The sequence below is a fragment of the Cladophialophora bantiana genome (assembly GCF_000835475.1).
Source record: "Cladophialophora bantiana CBS 173.52 unplaced genomic scaffold supercont1.18, whole genome shotgun sequence".
NCBI classification, from domain to species: domain Eukaryota; kingdom Fungi; phylum Ascomycota; class Eurotiomycetes; order Chaetothyriales; family Herpotrichiellaceae; genus Cladophialophora; species Cladophialophora bantiana.
In genome coordinates this window covers 695,586-715,557 of record NW_015971592.1, presented here as the reverse complement: position 1 = coordinate 715,557, position 19,972 = coordinate 695,586, and the positions used below count along the sequence as shown (strand labels likewise).

Genomic DNA, 19,972 nt, shown 5'->3' with positions numbered 1-19,972 from the left:
CAGCTTCAAGAACTGCCTGGAAGCAGGAACGGGCGTTTACATCGACACTCACTGTATTGTGATTGGTTTCCGCCCTCTTTAGCTTGACCTGTGATGGAATAGGGCTCGCAAATCCCCCGGTGAAGCTGAACCCAAGTGCGGAGGCCGTACCGGCAACCAAATGGCCCCGCGGATGGTGCAGGTGGCTCGAAGGCTTCTCGTGTTCTTCCGTCGTAATGACCATCCGGAAGATAGAATCGTTGTGCGATCTGCTCGCTGTCTGAGACTGCGTTCCTCGGCCCGCCTCCTGACTCCGACGGAATCCGAGACAGCTTCCAAGCGGTTCCAGGAGTTGTTGACTTGTCTTCATATCTTTTCCTCACAACACAACACACGTGTTCAAGAAAGTCGCCTTGTAGCCGCCGCGATGTTGCTCTCTTCTCCTGATCTTTACGTGACTGCACGAGGGTTGATCATGTCCCTGAGCTTCGCCAGGTAAAGTCATCTGGCAGTTGGAGGGCAAGGGCAAAACTAGTGAGGTCTTGCCAGCAAGCCGGATTCAAAAATAAGTGGCACAGTCTGTCTCAGAGTATGTAAGTCAAGAGGGCTCAATAACGTCAGAGCGGTCGCCATATTATCGAATGTATAGGATGAATGACAGAGGGCCACTATTGCTAAAGATATCCCACGTGCTTGATGTGAATGAAGGGCACCTTCGATCTAACAACAAATTACTCTACTCTCGTCAGACTGTGCCACTTACTTTTCAATGCAGTTTGCCGGACAGGTACTGCAGCTATTTATAAATAGAAGGTGGAGTAATTTAAAGCCTCAGCATTAATACCAATACCTAGTTAGAATACCAAGGGCGCGTGTGGGCACATCCTACCCAGTAGATGATGTCATTCTCACAGCCTCAACGCGAACTCACGTGCATCTGTGTGGCGTCTCGGCGTTTCATCGCGTCCGAGGAATAAATTTCGACGTGGCTGATCTGTGTCGAGTTTCACCTCCACGAAACGTTTACGTCTCCAGGCTTTGCGATTGGATATGCGGGGCCGAACAACAACAATGGCTAAAGAGTCTCTTATTGCGATGACCAAGCTACTACGGCCTGTCTTGGCTTCCTGAGTTTACGGCGACCTCGTAACTATTTCGCCTGCCATCGTACCCTCGCTGCAGCTCTGAATAAGAAAACGGAGGGGACCTCGAACCGCAGACATGAAATTCACATCCGAATCATCAAATCGAAGGCCTCTTCTGTCCGGGCCATATCACTCTGCACCATGGCGGCCTGGCCAGGCGATCCTGCAAAAGTACGACTCGGAATCTGGACAGGTATATTCTGAACTAGAAATGCGCCCGAACCGACACAATTACTCAGACTGGATTGGTGAGCCCAAGACACCTGGTATGGTCAAAAAGCCACCTCCGAATCAGAATGGTGCTCGCTCTTTGGCGGGCATGGCGAGGATCAAAGTCGCTACTCAGTTCAGGAATCTGACTTCGGAGCACTTTGCAACTGTGCCGTGGTCATTGGCACAGAGGGTCTGGGATCAACTGCTGTCAATGTAGTAATCATCGGTAAAACCCATATGGACGATTGCTGACATCTAGAGACAGGCGGGCAGAGAGTTTTCACGCTTGGAGGACACTGGCGGCAGCATATCCCGGTCCAGAAGAGTTTGGAGCGCGTGAATACCGGTATCTTTTGAATATCAAGCAACCGCTAATCCCGATTACGGCGTATTTCAACGAAATCACATCCAAAGAAACAAAGTGGCTCAGTTGTCTCCGAATTTCGCCAAAGCAGATGGCCACCAGCAGCTTGATGTCGATCCACACAATAACCAACCTGGCTGTGCTTGATCTATCGGATGGCCAGGTCACCATTGACAACGAGATTTCCAAGTTTGACGAAAGGGTTCTGCGCTCCTGGGCAGAATTGGCACGATCGAGGGAAGCTTTTCAACACTTGCGGGTGATGTTGTTCGGTTGGCAGGAACATCTATCGGACTGGATCTTTAAATACACGGACTGTTTCCCATCTTTATGTCACATTGTCATCACAGACTGTCCAAGAATGCACCAAAAGAACCGAGGAGTATGGGAACCAACCTCGCAGGCCGCTGGCTGGGAAGCCAGGCACGCGAAGAAGAGTGCAAAAAGCCTACGACCAATCATCGGAAACCAGGACTTTGCTTTTGGCTCGATATCGGGTTGTTACTATGATTGCATGGAGCTGTTCAGCCAGTTGGCGCACAATCGCCGGCCCAACCTGGCAGACAGTCGGCCATTACTGGAAACATGGATCGGTAACCCTCGACAATGGTCACATATTGTAGACGATTTCCCTTCTACAAGGACGATTTTCCTGGAGAAAATCAAGACACAGAGCTGGAAGGCAACAAAAGGACCTTCTCCCGGCAGCAACCGTGAGCCGGCGAAGAGGATGAGAAACCAAGAACAAGCAGCTCCGGGACCGTCATCGCCTCCTTCGAAGCGAGGGTCGCGAGCAAGACCTGGGATGAAGTCGCACGGGAAGAATGTATTAGCGGAAATGCTGAATGAGTTCCAGACGCAGACATGATGCCAACAAGAAGAGTGTGTTTGCCTTCTAGAACCTATGTAGATGTTGAAGTAGGGTTTCCAATTAACTCCCTGATAGCGGTATTTGTCCACTCGAGACACGCCCTTTACAACTAGTAACGAATCTGATTACGTACATACCCAATGTACCCGGTAGTGTGGGAGGAGATCCCGGCCCCTTTCGCTACAGCCTTGGTGGCCTCGTAAAAAGCACGGCAGGTGCAAAACGGAACAGCAGGGAACCGAGTGACAAACTTCCCTCACATGATTCCGTCTATGCGCTACTGACAACTACTTGTCCTGTAAGTCCAGCAAACCTCAACAGCGGCCAGCATCTCGAACACTCAACTGATACAAGGTCGCATCAGTCATCCACGATAACACGTCTTGCACATCACACCACTTAATGTTCTGCATGTGACAGATCCTTGTCCCCGCCAATTGAGGTGCGAACTGCCCCCACCTCCACCGCATTTCCATCTTCAATTCCCATCCCAGCAACAGGAAGACACGAACGAGGCTCCTTGGCCGATATGTCGACGCCCAACCGGGACCCGCCGGTCACATCCCCCCCTTCCACGACTATATCTTCTCGCTCCAGCATAGACTCGCATTCCCAGTCTCCCTCGACCGGTGCCAGAACACCTTCCCTCCGCATCACGTCTATGCCCAGCGCGGCTGCCCATCACCGCCAAAGCTTTCACGAACTACGAGGCCATCCCCCTTCTCCGCGATCGCAAAGACAGCCCTCTGTATCACATCTCGCCGTACAAGATCTGATCGATAACCCACCTATGAGGAACCCAGATCCCAGGTTTGTGGGGAGGAATTGGACTGAGGTGAAAGTCAAAGAGTTGGTCAACCCGGATGATCTGAGATTCGTGAACATTGACACCCCCGTCGAGTCGGCTACAAATGTGAGTGGATTTGAATCCTTGTCAAGTCACCTGAGAACTGACAGAGATGTCCGATAGCTCCTCGTCGAGTCAGGCGCCCCTGTAGTCCTCGTCCGCGAAAAGCCAGGCTCCCCCGTCATCGGCACATTTGACCACCGCGACCTCAATGCCTACTTGCTGCTAGTAGTAGGGCTTTCCCATCCCGATGATGAAGAACATGCCGAAGACTTTATGGAACTCGCCCAGAGGGCGAGAGAGGGCAAATGCGTACACTTACGCGAAATCCAGGCCCTGAGCAAAAAAGAACCTTTGACCTTCCTCGATGAGAATGCCGATCTGCTCAAGGCCATTGAGACATTTGGAAGAGGAGTCCATCGAGTGGTCGTGACGGAGGAGACTACAAAAGAAGCCACGGGTGTGCTCAGCCAGAGCCGTCTGATCAGATTCCTGTGGGAGAATGGCAGGAGTTTTCCCGTGCTGGACCAATTATACCTCCAGAATCTTCGCGATTTGAAAATTGGATCCAAAGATGTGGTTGCCATCAAGTAAGTTCAAACCCTCCAGTGATGATCACGTTTGACCGGTATCTTTTTACTCAGTGGCGATCGCCCCCTTTTTGAAGCCCTTACACTCCTGCTCAACGAAGGCGTTTCTTCTTTAGCCGTCGTCGACCACAACTACAATGTCATTGGAAACATCTCCAACGTCGACGTTAAACTCCTAACCAAGTCCACCTCTTTGCCACTCCTTCGTAACACATGTATCCACTTCATCACAGTCATTCTCTCCACGCGCGGGATGTACGAAGGGAAAGACTCCTTCCCCGTCTTCCACGTCACTCCGGTCTCGACGCTTGCGCACACTGTCGCAAAGCTCGTTGCGACGAGATCACACAGGATGTGGATCACCGAGCCCATCTCCCCGAGCTCATCTGGCCCGCCAACCCCATTGCTACACAGTGCAACCTTGGTTCCAACGTCAAGCCACTCGTCGAACCTCTCCTTGAATAGCGGGGCCAGTCACCATATCGTTCCACCTGCTGCCATGCCCACCCCCGCATCGGACCCATTCTCGACCTTTTCAGGAGCTGTCATCGACAGCTCGCCAAAGGCACCATTCATCGCGCCTACAGGTCCCTCGATCTCGGCGTCTTCACTTCCAGGGGCGCGGATTTCAGGACGTCTTGTTGGTGTGGTATCTCTCACCGATATTCTGATATTGTTTGCCCGCGCGGGCGGGGTCACAGACGTCGCCGATCCAAATGAGATTAGGATGCGACGGAGAAGAAGTAGTTCAAGTAGTGTGAGGAGGAGTTTTGATTTGGGGCAACGACCAAGTATCGGTAGTGGTAATAGTGGGAGCGGGCTCCGGCCGAGCGGAGAGCTGAGTCGGAAGGGAAGTACGGCAAAACGTTGAAATACAGAGAGGAACAAGGAGAAAGAGGATGGTTGAACGACAATGTTCGACAACGAAGTGACAATGTCCGTCACCTTACACAATCTCGAGAGAAAGGTTGATCGACTCTCTTGAGTGTCACAAAAAGACACTTTGATCGGGGCCAGGAGACCCCGAAATCCAATAGGTACCTTCCGGACGACACGACGTCGACAACTTAGACGGCTTGGAGTAATTGACGCAAATGGGATTCTGGATAAGACCAAAGTACCGGCAGCACGCGGTCGAAAGGAAAAGACCTATTTGTCTGTCTCCGGGTCGGCTCTACGCCCATCGAATCAGTTGATGATAGGTTTTACACCTGGGGCGAAACCATTTTTTCGCCAAGGCACATTGTATCCCAGCCTATCATGCTACATGTAATGGCGTCGGTCAGTTCATGAGATGAGATAGATTTTGAGGTCATGGCACCAAGATAGAGACTGGGAGGAATCCCAAGGGATAGATCCACCATCGACATGAATTCATACGACAGCGCTTTAAAGCTTAGATCAGCATGGCATCTGTGAGACACCCGTGTTTTCTTGTGATTCTTGTCTTTTTGAGAGGGGATTCTTCCCCGGCCAGGGTGCTGTTACACATATTTCCCCTTGTTTAACGCTTCCTCCAAGTACGCCATCCATCACCAAACGAATGTCGATAAACGAGAGACCCCTGAGAGCGCGGACGATTCTCCTCGGTGCCCAGATTGGCACAACGAAACGATCAGTTGCATTCGCGGACTCACATATTTGCCCATGTTCTCAAGTTTGATGCATAGATAGTCCCTCATCCCTCATGCCCCCACCTCGGTCGCATTATTCTCTTTGCCATATATGATTCCATTGAAGCCTGGGTATTCGCAAAACCACATAAAGTCTTCCCAGAAATCCCCAAAATTTGCATCCGTACCGAGCACCGAGACCAATCTTGGAAAGCATCTGACTTCGCGAAAACGCGAGGAGAGTGTCTCTTGGAGTTAGAATTCCAACTCATGCCGGTATGCAGGATAATCCTCTATTTCTCGTTTCCAATTGAAGGGGCATTAGTGAAACACTCACAAATGATTACCGAGGAGTTCACTGATGACCCGTTCCAGGTGTGACAAAGGAGGGTGACCCCTTCTCTTCTATCTCAATCATGTACCTCGACTTTCGACTCTACATGGACACTATCCGGATTATTTTCGCTGGTAGCGGCGTATGCTTCGTCGTTACCACCCTCCCAACTACCGTCTCTAACAAAGTAATCCCAGAATCCTTCTCTGGAAGGGGTAGCCTGACCGGAATCCAGGCCTTCACCAGCAGCGACAAAGCTGGGCTCTCTGCTTTCCTGCTTAACAAAGTCTGGACTTGCGGCTCGGAGAAGTCTTGGGTCAGCAGGTTCTGCGGAAGCAGGCACATGTGCCGCAGTGGGTGTGGAGATGGTAGCACCAGTGCTCTTGGATACGTCCTCGGCGGGACTTTCAAGCGCCGCAGGCGCCAGCGTTTCGTATATTCCCTGGTACGCCAAGGGGTAGGCGGACATGTCTTTGATGGACCCATGCATGTTTCTCCAAGGATAATATGGGTTGCTGACGAACTGGTCAGAACCATGCATGAGCATGGCATAAAAAGGGTCACTGACATCAAAGCCAGGTGCGTGCGCAAGCATCTGCTGCGAGTCTGGAGGCAGGGACGTGGTAAAGGGCCCCATGTTCTGCCATAAAGGGGGGAATGAAGTTAGTCCGCTATGAGTCATTGTGGCGCATTGAGTCTGTGGCAGAGATTCTAGATCTGCTTGCAATTTCTCGATCTTGACATGCTGTCTGGATTCCTTGTCTGCAAGCTGCGTTGAGGCCGTAGTCGAAAACTGTCCATGTTCCACCGAGCCTGGAGGCGCAGGTGCTAAGGGCAATGTTGCCTCTTGATCCTTCAATGCTGATGCGAGAGAGTCTGTCTTTCTTCCATTGTTCTGAGGCAAGTTGGCTTGATGAGGTAAAGGGTACGGAGCAGGTCGCTGGTAAGCTCCTGGTGACAATGCCATTCCATGCTGAGGCTGCATGGGAGAAGGGAACATATTGAGGCCGCCGTTAAGCCACTGGCCGTGAGGATCTTGGGCCATTTGGGCTATTGCACTCCGGACCGCCACTTGGTGTGTCAGGTAAGCTGCGAAGCGGCGGTTGAAATCGGCGGACCCGGTCTGCAGATGGGCGGTAAGGCGTCGATATTGTGTTGGCAAATCATCCCCCTCTTCCTCATACATCTCGTCGTTCATGACATCCTCGGGGGTGATACGGAGTGCCCGACCCGTTCTACGTTTGTGGACTTCTGACGCCCTCCTTGCCGATTCCACTCGAGCCTCTAGGGTTCGATCATTCCTTCTCGACGCCGCGATATATGCTCTTTACGGATGTCAGCGCCAGTTGGCATGCTGCAACGTCAGAGAGGCTCACCTTTCCACATTCTCCTCTTGAGTTCGTTGAGTTCGTTGAGTCTTCAGGGACTTTTGAGGCGGGGGGGTTCGCACTGGTGGCATACTGTGGAAGGCCTTCAGAGACAATAGCAACAGCAACGATACCGAGTGGCATTCAAGCAAAATGAGTAGAAGAGCGTATGTGGATGGAACTGGTGCCTGGATGGTGGAACGAATCGACCATAAGAGGAGAGGCAAGTGGCAAACCAGGCCGTTAATGTACCCGCACCAGGAAATCACGGTATCTGGAATGGAGAGGAAGAGGAGGGGGAGGTCACGCTGAGGTAGCTCGTACGTGTCAGGTCAACCAGGAAAGCAGAGCAGACCACTGGTGCCACGGCACAATGTCGCCCAAGGTTGACACTGTGGGCTATGGTTCTGGGCTCAGTTGTTGATGTAGATTGTCGAGGGTGGAGGCGATCCCCGTGGATTGAGATCAAGGGCCGATCGAGACGGAAGTTGACAAAGCCATCGAGTGTAGCGGAACCGTGAACCATGTGTAGGCTGGCTAGCAGGGGGGCTTCCGGGGGTTCCATTGGACTACCATGGCCGGTAGCTGGTGGTGGAGGGAAGCCAGGACCATGAAGCATGGACCAAGAGGCAGGGAGACAACAAGGTGTGGAAAGTCAGAAAGGTACCTAGTACTCTGCGGGAAAGGGCAGAATGAGACGAGCACCAAAGAGGCAGGTCGGAGCACGATAGAGTTGGTTGCTGCATCCACTGCGCCCACCTGGATCTCCAATCGATCGCGTTTCCGGCGGGTGTCTAGACATTCCGCCCACCGCATCGTCATCTCATCGTACTTTACGGTATCCCCATCGCATCACCGCCTTCGTCTTCGTGTGGTCTGCCGGTCCACCCTTCCCTCAGTGGGAATCTGCTGCTGCTGCTCTTTTGTTGCGGCTCGCCGTCTCTCTTCCCCCTAGTCACTCATTTCTCAATTAATCTGGATCATATTCAATTCAGGGAAACCTCCTCCTAACTATCGACCTCTCTTCCACCCCACGCATGGGTTACAGATCTGCCTGGAAGAGGGAAGATCAAAAGCTGACTGGGAGCTCACAACAGTCCCATTCTGGTCGTAGCGCGAGATCCTAGCGCCGTCGGCTATCGTCTCCGTTCCAACGGCCTACAAGTACCTGTGTGAGTCTCTGAGAGCCTTGAACAATGTTTGTGACGGAACTATTTGCTCGAACACACACCCCCCCGAGTCGCGGAAAGGGGAAGAGAAAAGCGGATGAGGTTGGTCGTGATAAAGAGCTGGCCGACGTCTCCGTATGGGCCTCCGCGTCGTCGAACTCGCGGCAGCAGCAGCGTGGTGTGAGGCCGGAAATACTTTCCACCCACAATATTTGGGAGGCTTGCAGGCACTCGTCCATTGATTCTGATTCCAAATACTATCACCTGCTGGAAAGGGACGATGCTTATTTTGCCCTTGAAGGCTGAATGCTTCTGGATCGGCCATCTAAATTTGCATCACCTTGATCGCCTAGTTTGCAGTTCTAATTCGGCCCGCTTTGCTCTTCGCCCCGCGACTCCAGCTTCTTCGTGACGCAACAAGCCGGTCACTGCTTACATCCCTTGCTCCCCAGCTACATGGCTCGATGGCACTGACCACCCCTTATTGTGCCTGTGGTGGCCGCAAGATCTGATCTACCAGCATGTCTGCATCTCGACCTCCTTCGCAGATCGACTTGATCCTTGAGCGCCTCCTGCCGCCCACTGTCACCCCGATCTCCCTTTCTCTCCAGATGTCGGAAACGAAAGTCGAGACTTGGGCCTGTTTTGTTGGGGAAGATGCGCAGTTCAAAGATAGCAGGTGTGGAACCCTGGAAGTGCCAAAGCATTCCCTACAACTGTGGCCTTCGCCGAGATGATACCGAACGGGTTAAAGTGTGCCTTTATCGCAGTGTGAGTGAAATGACACACACCATTGTCTCTAGGGTGTATCATGCACGTGATATCTAGTTTTCGAGCAATCCCTCAACCTCTCAGCGGCCGTCAACTAATTCCTAGTGGCGGAACATTGCCTTGCTGTTCTTGTGCTTGTCCATTCAATTCGTAAGATACTTTGAAGCGCATCTTAACCTGGTTGCCTTTTCCCGTCGGCACTCCATTAAGCAAGATCTCTTGCTGCACAGAGTGACGTGTATTGGGAGCTAATTCACGCCCGCTCTGTGGCTTCATATGCAGTGAGTAACTCTTCTCCACCGCCACTTGGAAATGCAATCCGCTAATTCTTTGCGCCGTCGTGTTGGAGAAACGCGCCGTGATTTGGATCACCGTCTGTCCTGGTGACCGGCGGGCTTCAAACTCGATCCCGAGAGGTGATGAAAGCACCGTGACCGTCTGTGGTTCCGGCAAAGACGACTCAAAAGTCCACTCGTCTTCAGCCGGTGCAGAGGCAGCTTGGTTCATCCCCGTGACGGGCTGCGTCAAAGGTTGCGACAGGTTGCCTTGTCTTGAAGGCGTCGGAGGCCGCGAGCTAGATGATACCAGCGCTGCAAATGGGTCAGCCAATGCTTGGACCGAAGATCGCGGCTGCTGCGCCATAGGAACTGGACTCGCAGGTTTCGAAGAAGGGAGGGCACTGATGAGTGACGCGAAGGCATCATAATTGGGTTTTGGTGACGCTTGAGACGAAGTTTGCAGAACAGTCGGCTGGCTGGGAGGGGCGTTGGACGAGGTGTTGGAGAAGATCGACCCTGAAGGCGCCGAAAATTTCGTGGTTGGGCCTAGTGAAATGGCTCCAAGTGTGCCTGCACCCGAGTCATCCAACGATAAACCCAGTAAGTCGTCTTCTACCGTCCGAGGTTTTGCCTGTGTTGGAGATAAGGCACGACTGGCATCAAGAAGAGAGCCATTTGTATGTGTCGGTAATGCTGGCGCTGCGGGAGGTTCTGGCTCGAAATCAATCAACGACAATTCATTGGCGGCGTTTTTGCCAACTCCTGTCGTGGTCCCCAACGTTCCTTTTTCGATCCTGTTGGCTCCTTCGACATCTCCAGCTTTCATGAGTTTGTACCTTTCAATCGTTCGATGTATGCTGTCGTTGATTTCGAGCAGCTTGGCAACCGCTTCGGCATCGTCCGACTCTTCCTCACACATCTTTTGGATCTTGGGGTGAGCGCTCTGAAGCGCACCAGCCAGTTCCTAGTCCTCATCAGCTTGACGTACCAACGGCTGCGGAACACGCCATACCTCGAAAACATCGCCATCACCAAATTTGTCGCCAGGTCGATGGCTTTGGAGCATCTCCTCCAATATTTTGGCTTTTTGTTGGACCTTTGCAACCTCTTCTGCTGCTTTGGCCCGATAGTCGGTCTTGTGCCTCGTGTCATAACCAGCCATTACCTTCATAAGTCTGTTGGCCTCTTGTAGATCTTGAGGTCGTCCTCGCCGAATCAGTTCTTGGAGTTTGGCCGATTGTGCCGCTCGGTCTTCCTCCTCCATCTCCTCGGCTGACTGGAGGTTCTAGGCCGTGTTAGCAGTGGTCAGCGTATCTTTCGGGTATCTCATACATCGCTAGGATTCAAGACGGCAGCATCCTCTTTCCGTACCTCCGGGAACATGTACCCCTTATACAACAGAAGCCTGTGCATATCCCTAATAAAACCCAAATCCTCCTTGTACCTCGATGTTTGGCATATTGTCGACCGCCATTCTTCAATGGCTTCCAAGATCTTGCTTTGCACCCGAGTCGGCCGTAACGGGGGCCGTTCAGGAAACCGTCTGACGAGTTCATTAAGAAATTCCTTGGTGCTGATTTGGAGGTGGAAAGGATAGCCGCAGTTTTTGACGCAGATATCAAGGAGTGACAAGGCCAATAAAGATACGTTTGGATTTCTGTGGTTGATCAGCTGCACGACGGTAAAGGCGGCCTCTCGCGGGGCATTGCCCTTCTTGGAGTTTACCAGGTCGACGATCTCGAGGTTCAGGGCGAGATTTGGTTCTAGGTTGGCGATAGGATCACAGGCGTTGTAGATGAATCGCTGGAGAGTCGAGCGAGGCGGGGCGAAGCCGTCGAAGACAAACTGATTTCGCGAAGCCATCCTCGCCGATGTGGCTTCCATGATCCGGACTAGCGTTAAGTTGTAGGTCGGTCAAGATGGATCGGAAGCGTGGTTGAAGGGAGCAGAAGAGTCTTCCTGTTCAGATATGCCGAACTTGGAACGCGGATTCTCACCTGCGCATCCAACCTACCAAGTCCACCCCAGGGGCAACCCATGCCAGCAAGTGCCAGCCAGCCCTTGACGAACTTCTTGGCGGCTACCTCGTAAAGGCGGGCAGGATGGGTAAAGGCTGCGCCGAGGTCACGTGAGACTCACCCTGTAGGCTCGGTAGCTCGCTATTTGACTCTTCCTCACTTTCGGGAAAACCGCACTCACTAATTTTCTTATTTAAGAACTGAGAGACAACGTAACACCGAGCTCGACGAAGGACCAGCTGGTTTGTTACTTCGTCTGCGCGACAGTCATCGAATCACAAAAAGACGCAGTGTCTCTTCTGAGAGCGCTGATATTGCAAATTTTATGGTTTGTCGGTTAAGAAAGACGTTGTTCGCCAGACCAAGGCTGCGTACAGGTCTATAAGGCTGTATATGAACCGTCTTTTGAGACTCCAGCAAATAATTGAAATGGTGGTGAGAATCACTTTGTGCAGCTGTCTTTACATTGTCATCGATGCCCTGTTGAATCTTGTCGGTACTGTCAAAAGGGACTGTGATGCCATTCTACCTCAGCCATAAAACCCGACAGGCTTGCACTTGTTCGCTTTCGAATTGTTGAGCTGGGAGAAATCTTGGTTTGGGACTATTCTGAGTCCCATCTCTTGCTTCTGAAGATGATACCCTTGAGTCGAAGGGAGTGGAGCTGAGAGCGGAAGGGGGAGCCAGAGAGAGGCGAAGAAAGCAGAAGGGCGAAAACTACAAGGATATGTCAGTCTTGCGAAGATCCGGAGGCCATGTTAAATGCGAAAAGAGTCAAATGAATGAAACAGTATCCCTATAAATTGTTCCCACGTTCAAGGTCTACAAGCTCGAAAATGCTCAGAGTGTAGTTGGTGATAACGCCGGGATCAAATGGTGCTATAGCTCGCGCTCAAGCCAATGCCCCTGCCCCTGGTCCCCCCCTTTTTGCCACGATATGCTTGATGCAGCTCTCTTTCAAGCCAACGGTGACGATGTGCTCTCAACAATGTTATCTTGGTCGGCGGGGGCTAGCTATTCCTGCACTCTTTAACATCGGAGGTGCAGGTAAGTCCTTCATTGGAGGAGCCGGTAACGGACCAGTTGGTGGAGGTTGTCGCACAGAAAACACTGGACTCATCAACGGGTTTCGGCCATTCATGGTATTGCCGCTACTACTTGTCCTCGGCGGGAATATGGGTCTTTGAGAAGGCTCAATGGCCGAAGCAGGCTCAGGAATATTGTCACGGTCGTTGTAACCCATGCGATTAGCACGTGGTCCAATTCCGTTCGGCGCGTCCCTAGTCTCCAACGACAAATGTTGTAAGGATAGCGGAGGAGGAGGAGACCTCTCCACAATGCCGGTTGGTGTACCTTGAAAACTGGACTGAGGCGGTGCCACTGGGATGTTGCCAGATGTCGGACTAGCATATTGCTTAGCTGTCACGGGGGTCACACGGGCATCACCCCCAAATGAAGCTGTCGACGCCGAAGAGGTTGTGTGAGAGCCATCCGAGCTTGTTCCATCGCTCTTCAGGGATTTTGGCGCAGGAGGTGCTAAGTATGATTTTCGATTGTGTCGTTCCATCATCGAGACCGCCCATTCCTGTAAATCAACTGGCGTTCTCTTCGCGGCCTGCAGGAAATTGTCTCTGTCGTAGAGCTCTCGGGGTGTCGGTCTCTCATCTGGGTTCTTGAGCAGACACTTGGCGACAAAATCCTCTAGAATAGATGGGAAGGCTTCGCTTTTTGGGAGTTTGGGCGCAGGCTCGTGAACTATAGTTTGCAAAAGGTCAAGAATACCCATTGGTCCAGCACTGGCTCTGTCGCCCGCGGCAGAATCGCTTGAATCGAATGGAAATCTTCCAATGGCAAGTTCCATCACCGTCAAACCCACGCTCCAGACGTCGGACTTGATAGTGTATGCTCCACCTTGAATTCGTTCCGGTGCCATGTACGTCGACGTTCCGACAAACGTGTTGGCCACTGAATTGACGGTCTCGGTAGCCACGCCAAAATCACATAGTTTGATCATTCCTCTAGAATTGACCAAGACATTGGAGGGCTTGATATCTCGGTGCATGATACGGTGGGCTTCATAAAGGTATACCAGACCTCCAAGAATAGATTCTGTAATTTTCCCAAGTACATCGACCCGTGTGGGTCCAAAATCTTTTGATATGCGATCCAGGGATCTGTAGGCCGTCAGCTCAGTAAGAGGATAGATCTCGACCATAACTGGCTCACCCGCAATCCATATACTCCATACAGAGCACAATGTCACGAGCTTCATTCTGGAAAGCTCCGTAGTATGTGATGACGTACGGCGAACTGCAGTCGGCGCCCACTTGCAATTCTCTGACAATTTGTTTTCGGACGTTCTCTTTTGCATCGACTCGAATGACCTGCATTCTCCCTCAGCATCTAGCCCACCTCTAAAACCACTGGCACATACCTTTCTTGCCATAATCACTTTGGTCGAAGCATGCATGACTTTGCTGACAGTACCGCCATTGCCAGCACCCAACTCTTTCAACACAATTAGATCTTCACTTCTAAGGTCGAGTTTGAATTCCAGGCCAATCTCCAAAGTGTCTGTTCGGTCACTCTCTGTATTTCCAAGCGCTCCAGGTATTTGTGCGTCACCATCGGAGGGTGTTGTTCGGGGAGGAGGAGCATTCAACGCCAATCCCTTGACATTCTTCCTCTTCAGCGTCCGGGCCTTGAACGCGTCAGACATGGTGTGAGGATCTCTCTGGGGCGACGGTGGTAACAGTCTGCTAATGAGGCCGACGAGGAAAGGTTCGAGATCGAAAAGAGGATGACACACAGCAGGCTGCGGCGGAACTGCAAGCGTAGGTATGTACAGAATACGAAACTGGGGGCGGCTATTTCAGACCCCAAGAACGATGCCAATCGAGGCCATCAGACGCCTAGAGGATGAATAACTGGCGTTTTGCTGAGTCTTCAGTAGACCAGCCACTCTAGGACGGTGGAAAGCCGTCGGAATGTCAAAATGCCACGGTTGGAACCTGCCGTACAGTCGAAGAAATAGTCAGTTGACAGGTGGCGAAACTGAAATGACTCTGAAGATAGGGGTTCAAAGTGCTTCAGCACCGTTGTGAGAGGCACACGCGGTCGTTGACTGAAGCAGCGATATCAGTCAATAGTGCAGGGCATAGGTCAGTAGTTCGCCAATAGGTGTCAATAGGAGGTCAAGCGCAAGCGCCTATTCTCACGCTTCAAAGTCCGAAGTTCCCCATCCTCAGAAAGAACCACAGGAACCGCATGCAGGCTGATTCGATTCATGTACTTAGAAGGGCTAGAAGGGCCTAGCCAATCGCCGAAAGCGACATCCCACTTATCCATATTTAGATTGGCGCGTGGCGATCATGGTCATAGATAGAAACTTTGCCGAGACCGCGATTTAGCCGCAGCATCAACTTGTTAGACCAAGTTTGCCTTTGGGCTTTCGCAGGCTATTCAAGACAGTAGAGCATTCCTTGCCAGCGCCCTGCACCGCGAACTTGCAGCGTACAAATTCAACACTCCTCGCTGCACCTCAAATACCTGAATCTTTTATTTGCGGCTTGCACTTCTGTCAGCATGGATCGTCTCATCGATGATCGCGCAGTCCTTGATGAGGAAGAGGAGGAGGAGGACGAATCCTTCGACGAAGAGACCGGCGAAAGGAGAACAAAGTCAAGTGGCGCAAACGGCCGTTTTGACGATTCCTCAGAAGAAGAGGAAGAGGACGAGGACGAGGAGGCCGCGGCGGAGGTGAAGCTTCTCCCACCAAGATGTTCTTCGGAGATGCCAATTCTAATGTTTATGCCAGATTGCCAAAGACTTCATTGTCGATGAAGATGAAGATGATGAAGAAACTCGACGAGAACGGAGACGAGAACGGAAGAAACGCCGCCGCGAAGAACGTGAAGACGAAGACCTCGATGAAGAGGATTTGGAATTGATCGGCATGAAGCCAACCGAGGAGCCGACCGAATCAAAGTTCAAGAGACTCAAGCGAGGCCCTCGCGAAGACCGCGATGCACAACAGCATCCTGGGGTGAATGATATTTTTGGCCATTCCGACGAGGAAGAGGAGGCAGCTGACTACAGTCGGCGGAGTCGTCAAGATCGAAGAGGGCTGCAGGACGAGTTTGACGACTTCATCGAAGAGGATATTTTCTCAGATGAAGAACAACAACGGCAACGCGAAGATGAGGAAGTGGCCAGGCATAATCGTCGAGGCATCGCAGAGCTAGGCATCGCAGATGCAGCTGGTCTCGATGAGCAGGCTCTAGAAGACTTTCGTGCAGCGTTCGGTGATGGAACAGATTACGACTTTGCACTCGAAAAGGAAGAAGAGGCTGACGAAGAAGAGGCCGAAAAAGACAAGAATCTCCATCTCAAAGACGTCTTTGAACCCTCTCAGCTGGCCGAGAAGCTTTTGACCGACGAGGACAATGAAATCCGATTTACTGATATACCCGAACGACATCAGCTAGCTAGGAGACCATATCGCGACCTTGAATTGACCGAAGATGAGGTCAAAGAAGAAGCTGCGTGGATAGCCAACCTCGTACTGCCGTCGAAAGGGCACGACCCTATTCACCACGAACCATTCAGACGGGCTGTCGCAGATAATCTGGATTTGATGACTCGGCAGGATTTTGAACCACCGTTTATTTACATGCATCGAAAAGATTATCTGCTGTTCCCTCAGACTAAGGTGGTTGGTGTACAGGAAGACGGGACTCCAAAAGTTGTCGATGACACCGTCAAACTCCTCAATCAGAAAGATCTGTGGCGTATCTTGGAGCTCGATCTCAAATATAGAGCCCTTATCGAAAGGAAACGAGCGCTTCAGAAAACATACGATGATTTGAAGTCGACTAATGTGTCCGAGGACATCACTTTCGAACAACTCCTCCCACGAGCTGCTACGATGGAGGATCTTCAGGATTTGCAGGACTATCTGTATTTCGAGTACGCATCACAGCTTAAAGATTTGGCCCTGACCTCGAATGGCGAGACCAACGGTGTGAATATGTCTCAGAAGAAAGCTTCGACGAGAAGTGTTTACGAGGAAATTCGTGCCTCGAGAGCATTCGGTCTCGTTCGTGCCTTTGGAATAACTGCAGACGCATTCGCACGAAACGCCGCCAGAGAAGGCGTCCGAACGTACACGGAAGATCCCTCTGATAGCCCAGAGAATCTTGCTGAAACACTGATCGACGAAGAATTCTCTACGGGCGCCAGAGTGCTCAAAGCGGCGAAGGCGATGTTCGTCGAACAACTAGCCACGAGCCCACGATTTCGCCGTCTCATCAGAGAGAAGATCTTCCCCCAAGGGGTGATTGACTGCCACCGTACCGAAAAAGGTCTTCGCAAGATCGACGAGCAACATCCTTACTATGAATTCAAATATCTCCGGAACCAGAAATGCATCTATTTCAGCGAACGACCTGATCTGTTCCTTAAGATGCTGAAGGCAGAGGAAGAAGGCTTGATCGAGATTCGGGTTCGACTGCCCGAGCTGGATACTTTCAAGAAAGAACTCAACAAGCAGATTGAAACAGACAATTACTCTACTGTGGCTGATGCGTGGAACCAAGAGCGCCGTGAGGCCGTATCGAGTGCCGTTGACAAGATCATGAAGCTCATGGCCCGGTCGGTTAAAGAAAATCTCAAGGAGCAATGCGAAGCAACTATCGGGAATGATTGCCGCGATGAGTTCTATGTAAAGCTCGACCAGGCTCCCTGGAAGCCGAGAGGGTTGGCGAAAGGTACTGTTCCGCGGGTCTTAGCCATGACGAACGGTGGTGGAGCAATTGGCCGTGACCCCATCTACTGGGCCTACGTCGGTGACGAGGGTAGAGTCCTTGAGCATGGTCAGTATAAGGACCTCGGCCCTGGCAATCGAGAACGCGGCATCTCCGACGGCAAGGATGTTGACGCCCTATTGGAAGTCATTCGGAGGAGGGAGCCTGAAGTTATCGCGGTCTCGGGATGGTGTCCTGATACCCGCAAACTTCTAGCAAACCTGACCACCTTGGTCAACAACCATGACCTCCGAGGTGCGACATACAGCGACGATGATGACCAGGATCGAAGCGATCTTTTGGATGTCATTCTCGTCAACGACGAAGTTGCCCGGATGTCGAAATCAGGCGATCGCATGAAATCTGATAACCCCGGGGTTCCTGAAATGGCCCTCTACTGTGTCGGACTAGCGAGGTACATGCAATCTCCCTTGAAAGAGTATGCCGCTCTAGGTCGAGACATTGTATCCATCAACTTCCACCAAACCCAGAACCTTGTGCCGCAAGACAAATTATTGAAGAAACTGGAAACTGCTCTTGTCGACACGGTCACCATGACCGGCGTGAACATCAATGAGGCCGTAACTGACCCCGGGCTGGCAAACCTTCTTCCCTATGTTGCCGGCCTCGGACCCCGAAAGGCTTCCCAGTTGGTGAAAGTTATCAACCTCAACAACGGATTTGTCAGGGCTCGTGAGGACCTGCTGGGTCTCAACGATAAATACCAAGCGATGGGACCCAAAGTATGGGCCAATGCTGCATCCTTCTTGTACATCGACTTTGACATGTCGGATCCTGACTCGGAGTATTTGGACAACACTCGAATACACCCTGAAGATTACGACATCGCCCGGAAAATGGCAGCTGATGCGCTTGAACTTGATGAAGAAGATATTGAGGCCGAGAGACAAGAAGGAGGATCAGGAGCTATAGTTCGCCGCCTAATACGAGAAGAAGCACAGGAACGCGTTCATGACCTGGTTCTCGAAGAATATGCCGCGCAGTTGGAACAAAATCTGAACTCAAAAAAGCGCAGCACTCTGGAGAACATTACCGCCGAACTCAACGATCCATATGAAGAACTGAGAAACCCATTCCGGGTAAATCTAGGAGAGTCGGAAGTCTTCACAATGCTCACAGGGGAGACCAGAGAATCCCTGCAGAGAGGCATGAATATTCCAATGACGCTCAAGAAGGTCACCGACGATCACATGGAGGGCAGACTTGAATGCGGATTGGATGCTGTGGTTGAGGATCGTCAATGGGCAGACCCTGCGTTGTCGCCGAAGCAGTTATACAATATCCATCAGACCGTTCAAGCCCACATCACCTCGATCAACCGCAAAGACTTTATAGTCACTGTAAGCTTGAGAGACGAGCAGTTGAAAAAACCATTCAAGAGATATAGTCACAACGATCGAAACTACGACGAGTGGGATGATCGCGAGGAGGCTGCGGACAAGAAGTTGTTGGAAGAGAAGACGGATTTGGGCAACCGGGTCACTCGAGTGATCAAGCACCCCCTATTCCGGCCGTTCAATGCAAAGCAAGCAGAAGAGTATTTGGGCAGCCAGAATCGTGGTGACATCGTCATTCGCCCATCATCCAAAGGAAACGATCATCTTGCCGTAACATGGAAGGTTGCGGACGGTATATTCCAACATATTGATGTCCTTGAACTGGACAAAGAGAACGAGTTCTCCTTGGGAAGGACGCTGAGGATAGGTGGACGGTACAACTACTCCGACTTGGACGAACTGATCGTGCTACATGTCAAGGCCATGGCTCGAAAAGTGGACGAGATGTGCAATAACGAGAAATTCCAGAACAAGTCCAAGGCTGCATTAGGTGAGTTTGTTATTCTTTGCGAACCTGATACCAGATATTACTGACGCTCGGAACAGAAGAGTGGTTGACAACCTATACCAATGCTAACCCCAAACGCTCCATGTACCAATTCTGCCTCAACCGTGAGCGACCAGGGCAGTTCCACCTCGTCTTCAAGGCGGGCCAAAACGCGAAGCTGATGGACTGGAGCGTGAGGGTGATTCCACAAGGGTTCGAATTGATGAAGCAACCATATCCCACCATGAGAGATCTGTGCAACGGCTTCAAGCTGATTTTCCAGAACATGCATGAGGCGGCGGCGATGGGCAGGCCTATGCGAAGATAGAATATTTGGGTATTGGGACGACCGAGCATTTGAATGCCGGCCGCACACATTGGATGCGAATCTACAGCATCCCGGCAAATACCTTGGACTGGGACAAGGAATGGGCCCCAGGGAGGAAGCTATGTATTAGTACCGACATGATGCTCAAGGACGAGCTAGATATGGAATGATCAGATATGTTGGCTTCGAGAGATCTGACGCTACCCTCGTCGATTTGGCCCAATTTCCGCCCAGATATCTCATCTCGTCACATTGCACTCAGCCTAGCGCCCTGCTGACCTGTCCATCTGTGAATGGATGCTATTGTCAGCCTCGGTCGTCTCTCGTCTCAATGGCTGGAGCTGATGGCTGATGAAACCAATTGGGAGCATCTGGGCCAGCCTCAGGGTCTGGGCCTCGCACTAGCTCTGCACCTTCGACTATAGTTGATTCTCAG

The 19,972-nt window shown here is 51.6% G+C and overlaps 6 protein-coding genes across 6 annotated transcripts; 3 read left to right on the top strand and 3 right to left on the bottom strand.

The window, feature by feature from the left end:
• Window positions 1-1,200: 1,200 nt before the first annotated feature.
• Z519_10544 (uncharacterized protein) lies at window positions 1,201-2,569 on the top strand (the record flags this gene model as incomplete). Its single annotated transcript, XM_016768260.1, has 2 exons — window positions 1,201-1,550; window positions 1,603-2,569. 2 exons carry the CDS (start codon window positions 1,201-1,203, stop codon window positions 2,567-2,569), a joined length of 1,317 nt encoding a protein of 438 aa, XP_016615728.1.
• A 532-nt stretch (window positions 2,570-3,101) lies between these two features.
• Window positions 3,102-4,880, top strand: Z519_10543 (uncharacterized protein; the record flags this gene model as incomplete). Its single annotated transcript, XM_016768259.1, has 3 exons — window positions 3,102-3,485; window positions 3,543-4,009; window positions 4,064-4,880. The coding sequence occupies 3 exons, from the start codon at window positions 3,102-3,104 to the stop codon at window positions 4,878-4,880; spliced, it is 1,668 nt and encodes a 555-aa protein (XP_016615727.1).
• A 1,152-nt stretch (window positions 4,881-6,032) lies between these two features.
• Z519_10542 (uncharacterized protein) lies at window positions 6,033-7,415 on the bottom strand (the record flags this gene model as incomplete). Its single annotated transcript, XM_016768258.1, has 2 exons — window positions 6,033-7,281; window positions 7,333-7,415. 2 exons carry the CDS (start codon window positions 7,413-7,415, stop codon window positions 6,033-6,035), a joined length of 1,332 nt encoding a protein of 443 aa, XP_016615726.1.
• A 1,938-nt stretch (window positions 7,416-9,353) lies between these two features.
• Z519_10541 (uncharacterized protein) lies at window positions 9,354-11,425 on the bottom strand (the record flags this gene model as incomplete). Its single annotated transcript, XM_016768257.1, has 3 exons — window positions 9,354-10,505; window positions 10,554-10,826; window positions 10,874-11,425. The coding sequence occupies 3 exons, from the start codon at window positions 11,423-11,425 to the stop codon at window positions 9,354-9,356; spliced, it is 1,977 nt and encodes a 658-aa protein (XP_016615725.1).
• A 1,125-nt stretch (window positions 11,426-12,550) lies between these two features.
• On the bottom strand, window positions 12,551-14,278 carry Z519_10540 (uncharacterized protein; the record flags this gene model as incomplete). The annotated part of the gene is made up of 3 exons (XM_016768256.1): window positions 12,551-13,733; window positions 13,786-13,943; window positions 13,994-14,278. 3 exons carry the CDS (start codon window positions 14,276-14,278, stop codon window positions 12,551-12,553), a joined length of 1,626 nt encoding a protein of 541 aa, XP_016615724.1.
• An 866-nt stretch (window positions 14,279-15,144) lies between these two features.
• On the top strand, window positions 15,145-19,536 carry Z519_10539 (uncharacterized protein; the record flags this gene model as incomplete). Its single annotated transcript, XM_016768255.1, has 3 exons — window positions 15,145-15,318; window positions 15,377-19,211; window positions 19,268-19,536. The coding sequence occupies 3 exons, from the start codon at window positions 15,145-15,147 to the stop codon at window positions 19,534-19,536; spliced, it is 4,278 nt and encodes a 1,425-aa protein (XP_016615723.1).
• Window positions 19,537-19,972: the final 436 nt, after the last annotated feature.